Below are 9,192 nucleotides of genomic sequence, written 5' to 3' on the forward strand. Positions count from 1 at the left end.
AAAAAACCTAAAGGAGGATTTCAATAAGCAAATAGCACTAAGAAGAACCAATTGCTACTGAGGCTTGCAAAACCGCATCCAGCAAAACGTTTTTCAGGGGAAACTCCTTCCATGAGGCTGGCGTCTGCCTTGGCGCTGAGATCACACCTCAGGGTCCAGAGGTCTGGGAAGTACCAACATTGAGTTTCATTTCCTCAATCAAATCCACAAATCGTCTGATTAACTGAAAAAGACAGTCTTTAGGCATAAGGCAAAGGATAGAAGGGACAAGAAAGTTTGGAGGGGAAGGGTAGTTTGTGGTGGGTTTATTACTCTTTTTTTTCTAGGAGCAGAGCAGCCAAGGTGCCTACACAGAGTTGAGTATGTCCATATGGTGGGCAAAACATGGTCGACCAGCCAAGGGATGGTTCCTCAGATTGGTTTATGGTGCTTTGGTAGGTCAAAGTTCTCCATCCTGCAAAAACGCTGGTACAACTCACCCAGTTTTTGCCATTTTAGTGAAGGTGTCTGAGCTCTGAGTTCTCTCTATAGTAATAAAGATGGGAACAAACAAAAATTGTGCAATGCTTAACAGAAGACTGTCCAGTAGATGAACTGTCATCTGGAAATGCCCATTTTCATCACCAGAAAGGATATTTTGGGTGCTAGCTCAGAGGTCTCCCTGGGATGCAGAATGAATCTTGTGATATTTAGACCGATTTAAATGGGTGCTCCTTTGTGCAGTAGAAGGAAAAAAAACAAACCTGATGTTTTACTGCTGGGAAGGTCTCTGCCCTTCATGGAGAAGGGTGCGGTCACCCTTATTGTATTCTGATAATCCTAACACTTCCTGAGATGTGCCATTGACTGATGGCTGATGTCCAAAGCTGGTAACAGCAGTGAGTAAAGCAAAAAAAACCCTCAGAGGAACTGACTAAATGCTCAATTGCTGCTTCCCCTTCTTATGACAAATAACACTTTGCTCTCTTCCGGGGTGTACTGATTGGCATAATTTTTCTGAACCACCACAGCTAGGCTGCTTTTTTTTTTTTTTTTAAAGCCAGGGTATAAAATGAAAGCAAATCTCAGCAGAGGACTTGCCTTCCTACTGGAACGATGGCTAGGATCGGTGAGTGACTCTCCCCTGAATCTTGAGCTCTCTTGCTGTTGTTTTTCCGGTTTTCTTTCCTATTCAGTGCCCAGGGTGTTTTGGGATTTTTCGCCCATCTGGTGGAACACCTGCCTTTTCTGTCGCCTCCTGACAGCATAACCACAAACTTCCCTTTCTTCAGTTAGGGTATTCCATGATCACCTGGAGCTCAACTTTGCAGCGCTGTGGGCAGTGGGAGACCTCCATCGTAAGTTTGGGGAGTGGGATGTTCCTAGTTGTGCAGGGAGAGATGGAAACACAGGCAGAAGCTCAATGTCCAGGGACCTTCCTGGAGAACAGCTCCTTGCATCAGGTTTGTGGTTTCACAAATGGATGTAGAGAGCAAAATAAACTCCCCGTGATCCAGGGAGAAGCAGTTAACGAACTTCTGTGCCACCTGGACACCCACAAGTCTATGGGACCTGATGGCATCCACCCAAGGGTGCTGAAGGAGCTGGTGGAGGAGCTTGCAAAGACGCTCTCCATCATTTATCAACAATCCTGGTTAACAGGGGAGGTACCAGACAACTGGAGGCTTCCCAACGTGATGCCCATCTACAAGAAGGGCCAGAAGGAGGATCCGGGGAACTACAGCCCTGTCAGCCTGACCTCGGTGCCAGGGAAGATTATGGAGATGTTCATCTTGAGGGCGCGTGTTGATGTAGCATTGTGGGACATGGTTTAATGGGCATGATGGTGTGGGGTTGATGGTTGGACTTGATGATCTTACAGGTCTTTCCCAACCTTAGTGATTCTGTGATTCACCACATGTACCCACCACACAAGAAGGTCTGATGGAAGATGGAGATCCATCAGGCGTTTCCAAGAGCTGGTCCCAATGTACTTGCTCTCATCCCACAGAGAGCCTGATCTCCAAAAAGGATCTCCTTCATCTTCCACATGGTCCATAGGTCTCTGGGGTTGCCACGTTGGGTGAGATGAGGGCAGCAAGACTGGCTGCTGGCTCTACACCACTATGAACCCCACACATACCAAAAACAACTCAAGGCAGCACCCATGGTCCTCAAGAAAGATTAGGGCAGCATCAGCGTTGGGTCAGGAAGGTTGATGCAGCTTTGTCAACATGATGCCTCTTTCTGCCATGCTTTGAAGAAGGCAACCCTGCTGTTAACAGGCTAATTGTAGCAGATTCTTTCTAATTATTTTTTACCGCCACAGTGTCTTCAGGAAGCTGGATCAGCTCTACAGGCTGTAGAAAGACCTGCTTTTGGGAGCTGGACTTGGGTCTCTCAAAAATCACCTGCACGACAACAGCTCTGGGGTTTATTTGCAGCAGGTGCACTTCGACCCAGGTTGTCTGCAGATCTGGGGCTGTTCCAGCAAAAGCAGTGACTCCCCAGGAGTAAAAATTACCCAAGGTGTGGCTTCAAAGGCTTTTTTTTTCTTCTTCCCTGGAAGGAAACTGGCAGTATTTGGGGGAAGAAAAAGAAAATGAAAGTTGCCCTGTAGTTATTCTAGAGAACAGAAACCAAAGATAGAAAAATCCCAGGGTGGTTTCTGTTCAAACTTCCTTTCCCTGTGAAAATATTAATATCGTTGTTGTGTCTGTTCCGGTAGAAATGGTTATTCTGCATGGGCTGCAGTCTGCCTGCTGTTCCCTATAGGTACCTCAGAAACAAAATCACTTTAAATACAGAGAGAAGTTCCATCACCTATCGTCATCTATCTAGACTGTCCATCTTTCTATGTAATATTGTCTCCATCTATTCTGTCCATCTTTCCGTACAACATCGTCTCCTCCCTTCACCCTTCTATCCACTGCATCAAAAATGCCAGGAATTACTGAGGTATGGAAAAGGGCAGCTGGGACAACAAGATTGCCTTAATTCTTTGCACGTGAATGACATTAATTACCATTCTTCCTGATGGAGTCCTTTGAGCTTATTCAAAGGGGTCAAGCTCATTTTGGGAACGCACCACAGCAGCTGCACAAGAAGAACGTGAGTATGAAAAAACCCAATCATCTATGGGCTTGATTTCTCCTTAAAAAGATAAATCGCATTCACCAACACCGCTTGACATCTGGCTGCGGTCATGAGAGACTTGCTGATGCCATGGATTTCATAATCATGCCAGCCGATTTGAAAACAGATTTGCTGGATGTTCCTCTTCGGGGTTTGGACACCAACGTACTCGGAGCCAGTTTGTGCTGTCACCTCCCTCCTGGGCTGTCAGGAATGAACTTGCATGCTGATTGCCGAGTGCCTTCGTTGCATTATTTTCTTCTCTTCTTTTCTTCTCTCCTCAGTCCTCTTCCAAATACTGCTGCTAGTAGGTCTCCTAAGTGCAAAGAGGTTTTCAAGTTTCCCTGAATATTGCCTTCATGACAAAGACTATGAGGAACTGCTGAAGATTGTCAAACATGGGCTAGAACGTGCAACTCATCCAGCAAACGTGGTCATCGTCGGTGCAGGAATAAGTGGGCTTACCGCAGCAAAGTTGCTCCGAGATGCCGGCCACACGGTAAGTAGTTGCATGAGAGCCCTGAGTGCCGTTGGGTCTTGTTTTCCTACACTAAAGATTTTCCAGCATGGAGAGGGAGAAGGAAAGGCAAGGGAGTGGATTGCAGTGGTGGGAGAAGGAAGGAAAAGCAATTGGGCTCCAGTAATTTAATCTGACTTAGGCATGATTTTCAAAACCACAGGCATGGACAGGAAGGGATAAGGGGAAGCTCTAAGCAAAGCAAGTTGTTTTAGGTGCTCTGCAAACGAAAGTAAGCAGCAAAGGCAAAAAGATGCAGTCTTCTTTCTCTGTCCCTAAGGGTTTTTGAGATCAGGCAGAGCTACAGCTGCCCTGGGACAGCCTTGGAGGCAGCACTGCTGCGAGTGGGAGGTTGGACTAGACCCCTCCAGAGGCACCTCCAGCCTCAACTTCTACAATTCTCCAACTTGTTGGAACTCGCAGCCCAACAGTGACGTTCATTGCTGTAGATCAACCACCACAAGACTCACAAGCCCTTCAAACCCTGCCTTGTTAAGGCGGCAGGTAGTCTGGGGGTTTCAAAACTGTGTTGACCATCCCAAGGTTCTAGACAAAATTCAAACCCATGAGTTTCAAAGAAGGTTTCAAAGGCACGGAGGGACAGGTTGGTGCCTTCCTCTGGCTGTTTTCAAAACCCCGTTTCATCCTTTCCAGCACAGGGAGCATCTGAACCAACACTAGGACCCTCTCATCAGAGAGTAGGTGTCCAAATGTGTCACAGAAGTTAGGAATTGAGAAACTGCCCTGTAGGTAGAGGGATCTTGGCCAATACAGAGAGGGGTTTGGATCTACAGATGGTTCATTTGCCACCTGGAGGGGACCTGTCCAACCCCATGGGCCATAAATGTTGACTGCCAAAGCGCCTGTGAACTTGCTTTGTAGGTTGTTTGCTTAAAATAGTAATTGCCTGAACATCTGCAAACTCCACCCCATCCCTGTTTTTAGGTTACCATTCTGGAAACAAGCAATCAGGTCGGTGGGCGGATCAGGACGTACCGACCAGAGGGACAGGACTGGTACGTGGAGTTGGGACCCATGCGCCTGCCAGGCAAGCACAGGTAAGACAACATCCTACTTCATGGCCATGACCAGATGAGGAACCAGCCCGTTTTGAGGAGCAAGGCTGTGGTTTGAGAAGGGGCTGAGGACTTGGACGTGGGTGTAGCACAGCAGGAGGAAGGAGCTTTCTGCCCCATCTCTCCCCAAGAGCTTAGCATCTGCATAAAAGGGACAAAAAACACATGGTCACCTGCATTTCAGTTGGGAGAATGAAAGAAGACTTCTTATCTCAGTGTCATGTCCGTGCATGATCAGACCTCAATTTTGGAAGTCACAACATCAGCAGATGGATGAATTTCCATCAGCTCTGATGGAAATGGCCTTCCAGCCTGGGCTCTCTGAGAGGGTGAAGTCAAACAAGGTTCAGTCATCAGCCAAAATGCTGCGGGAAGAGGCTGTAGGTGAGTCACCAACCACACCACATGCCAAGGAAAAGGGTCAGAGCCATAGGGAACCCCAGCCTCCTACTTCAACAAGGCATTGCTCTTACTCCCGATTACATCCTTGTGCAAGCACTAGCTGGAGAGAGCATAAGCCGAAGGGCTCCTTTCTCCATAGCACCGTAGTTGCCGCACTGAGCTGGGAGCAGGCAGGACAACTTCAAGCAGCAAAAACTAGAGACGGCGGTGCCTTAAATAGCCGCAGTCTCCACTCACAAGCCAAAATAATATGTGGCTACACCAACATAGTCGATGGGAAAGTGTCTTTTTATGCTTCTAATGTTTTGGTGGCAGGGTTTTTGAGTCTGGTTGTTTGCAAGCGCTTGTCCCCATGTGCTGTCCTCTTTTCTAGGCTTGTCCGTGAATTCATTAAGCAGTTTCACCTGAAGCTAAACCCATTCATCCAGACAGATGACAACGCCTGGTACTTTCTGAACGGCACTCGGACAAGAGCTGAGGAAGTGAATAGAAACCCCAACATCCTAAACTACACAGTAAAACCATTGGAGAGAGGCAAGAGTGCCAGCCAGCTTTATAGAGAAGCAATAAACAAGGTACATGCCCACAGGGAAGGGATGCTACCTTCCAGCAATGTTGCTCATCCAAGAGACATTGAAGCTATTTCCTCTGAGCTGTGGTGGACCCTCGCCTGCACAATGGGTTGAGGAACACTCAACAGTGAGTTGAGGAAGAGTAGGATCCTTTCAGAATGAAAAGCAGAAAGGCTCATTCAGAAACTAGGGCAGCTGATTGCAAAACCCTCTTTATACGCAAGACCTCTTTTCTCTGGAACAGATTCACCAAGACTTGGATGAAGCAGAAAATGCCACACCAAGGCATAACTTCCCAAAACTTGAAGCCCAAGCAGCAGGATCCACTAGCTCTAGCTCAGCTCCAGGGGTGCCCAAACCCCAAGACTGAAGACCCCAGATGAATCCTAACAGAATTTGGGGGAACACTTTGGGAAATGCACTTTTTCCTCATGAACATATCAATGTTTCCTCTCCAGGCTTACGTGGCGTTCCAGACTACAGACTGCAAGAAATATCTAGCTAAATATGACTCCTACTCCACCAAGGTAAAGGGCTGGGGCTTGAGAGTAAATTTAATCCCCCTACCAATGATAAACCCCCATCCCTGCTTTGAGAAAGGATCCGAGTCACTCTAGTCTCTTCCTCTGTTGACACTTTTGGATGCCCTTTCCCTAATCAATGCTGCCTTCTACTTAAAATGCTGAGAAAGGAGCAAGCATGACCCTGATGGAGTTGCTAGAGCAGTATCATCATCTGGAAATAGGAGAGAAGCAGCAGTGACTGGAAATGCTCTAGAAAGTCATCCAAATTAGCCACATGCCTTCATCATGGGTCTCTTGATCAGACACGATGAAGTATCAAGCACTGGAGAGGATTTGCTGAGAAATCCACTGCATTTTCATGTGATCCAGCTGTCTCAGAGTGGGTACACCAAGCCACAAATCCCTTATTCATTTATCTCCAGAACTTCTGTCACGCTAAACCAGAGGAGATGATCTCCTGCAAAAAGCTACAAGAGCTGCATAAAAACAAGGTTCTGGTCCAGGCTTTAAGCAGATCAGGAGCAGGAACAAGGCAGCGGGGCACGACTTTTGGCTTGGGATATAAAGGGGATACATGCACTGACTGAGATAATAACATCAGGCTACGTCTTCTTCCTGGTTTTTCTAGGAGTATTTGATTAAAGAAGGAAACCTAAGCCGAGGAGCAGTTCAGATGATTGGTGACTTGTTGAACGAGGATTCTGGATTTTATCTGTCCTTCCTTGCCTCGCTGTGGGATTTTGATGTCTTCTCTGATGAGAGGTAAGTTGATGTCTCTTATGGCAAACCCCATTTTGTGCTGGTCCACAGCATTCCACCAGAAGAGAAAATTTCAGTGGCGTTTAGATGTCTGAACGGGAATCACTCCTGACACAAAGGGCCACCAAGCTCTGTTAGCATCTCTAGAAGAGGTCAGGTTTTACAGTTCCTAAACCCCAATGTCCTTCCCTCACCTCCTGCTTCTTCCTTTCAGTTTTGATGAAATCACAGGGGGATTTGACCAACTGCCCAAAGCCTTCCACAAAGCGTTGTCTAATGTCATCCATTTCAATTGCACGGTGGAGAAAATCATGACCAAGGGAAACAAAGTCCATGTGTTTTACCACGCGCCGAACACCCTGGCCCAAAACGTAACTGCAGATTACGTCCTTGTCACGTCTACCGCCAAAGCCACCAGGCACATCCAATTCCTGCCACCGCTCTCTCCTCTGAAGACCCACGCCCTGCGCTCCATCCACTATGCAAGCGCCTCCAAAATAGTCTTGGCTTGCACCAAGAAGTTCTGGGAGAAGGATGGCATCCGAGGAGGACAGTCCATCACCGACCGCCCTTCCCGGTTTATCTACTACCCCAGCCACAACTTCTCCAGTGGGGTGGGCGTGATCCTGGCTTCCTACACCTGGAACGACGATGCTGAGTTTTTCCTGCCCCTCACAGATGAGAAGTGCCTGGATGTGGTCTTCCAAGACCTAGCCGATATCCACCAAGTGAGCAAGAAGTACCTGCAGTCCACCTGCAACCAGTACGTGATACAGAAGTGGCAGCTGGACAAATACTCCCTGGGGGCATTTGCTGCCTTCACCCCTTACCAGTTCGTCGACTACTCGCAGGCTCTCTTCGAGCACGAGGGCAGGGTGCATTTTGCAGGAGAACACACAGCTCAGCCTCACGCCTGGATTGACACCTCCATGAAATCGGCCATCAGGGCTGCGAGCAACATCCACCACGACAGCATCGAAGCCCAGATGCTGAACGAGGAGGGGGAGCGGGAGCAAACAGGGACATTCTTCCAGAAGGAAGAACTCTGAGCAGGGCTCCTGGGCTGAGCTTGCCGGATGCCACCGGCATGGTTTAAAGGCACTTTTGGTGGTGTAAATCTGTTTCTTTCCGAGCAAAGTCAGCAGAAGGACGTCAGCAGCTAAGGCATTAAAGAAAAAACTCAAAGAGCACCGAGTGTCATTAGACAGGACTAATAGCTACCTGGTTAAACACTTAATGAGGATAGGAGGGAGTACTAAAAAAAGTAATGTCTAAGTAGGTGTCACGACTCTAATATTACCCTGGCTCAGACACACTGCAGTAATTTCTAATTTATTTATGTACAAAATACTTCAGGAAATGACTAAGATGGAATAAAGGTGGGTATTTCTCAGTTCTTTGTGTCTGAGGTGCCTCCATCTCTCCGCAGAGAGAAGTGTCATCCCATATAAATTGTCTCACCTCGCTTCAGCCATTTAGAAACTCATCACCTGTCAGCTGGGCCTTCCTCCCCTTCCAGAATTTGGGAGATAACTCATTGCTTCTGAGTCGTCATCTCCTTTGCGCAGCCCAACGCAACCACTCCTAACCCCCACGGGTACCAGTCAGGACGTGCTCCTGATCTCGAACCTCCGTGGGCTCTCCTACCCATGTCCCATCTAGCTGAGCTCAAAGCATGGCCAACGCCAAGTTATAGAGATAGATTTCACTGTGAATATAAAAAGCAAGTCCAGAAGCAATATAGCCTGTGCACAAAGGTGTTAATGGCTTTTACTGGAGTTTCTCCTCTCACCAGTAATTGTTGTCCTAAATTTCATAGTCTTGGAAACGCAATCTGTGCTGCAGGTGTTTTTTTCAGGTTATTGGAAGGATTTTGATAAATAAACAAAGGGAAAAACAAGACTGGCTGCTGAGTGCATCACGCCAGAGCTTTGCTGCAGCCACTTAGCTGCTTTGCATATAATTCATCTCGCTCCCCATAAAACACAAACCTGCCTCTCAACCTCTGACTCCACGTAGCTGGAGGGGAATGGCTCATGGTCTTCTCCAGCCCAAGAGACAGAGGTTCAGCTCTCACTAGAGGGAGCAGGGACAGAACTGGCGGAGACCACTACACCCAAGGCAGGACTGGACCTAATTACAGCCAGCAGATTTCCTCCAGGCATTGCAGAGACAAAGATTTGCACTAGCTTAAAGCAATTAAATACAGGTGATAATTAAATAAGTAC

At 47.5% G+C, this 9,192-nt stretch overlaps 1 protein-coding gene across 1 annotated transcript; it reads left to right on the plus strand.

Annotated features, from left to right (window-relative positions):
* The first annotated feature begins 1,095 nt into the window (after window positions 1-1,095).
* Window positions 1,096-8,013, plus strand: IL4I1 (interleukin 4 induced 1). The gene is made up of 7 exons (XM_059833116.1): window positions 1,096-1,108; window positions 3,399-3,613; window positions 4,577-4,689; window positions 5,483-5,624; window positions 6,140-6,208; window positions 6,834-6,967; window positions 7,179-8,013. The coding sequence occupies exons 1-7, from the start codon at window positions 1,096-1,098 to the stop codon at window positions 8,011-8,013; spliced, it is 1,521 nt and encodes a 506-aa protein (XP_059689099.1).
* The last annotated feature ends 1,179 nt before the right edge of the window (window positions 8,014-9,192 follow it).

This window comes from Gavia stellata, chromosome 39, assembly GCF_030936135.1.
Source record: "Gavia stellata isolate bGavSte3 chromosome 39, bGavSte3.hap2, whole genome shotgun sequence".
Classification (NCBI taxonomy): Eukaryota; Metazoa; Chordata; class Aves; order Gaviiformes; family Gaviidae; genus Gavia; species Gavia stellata.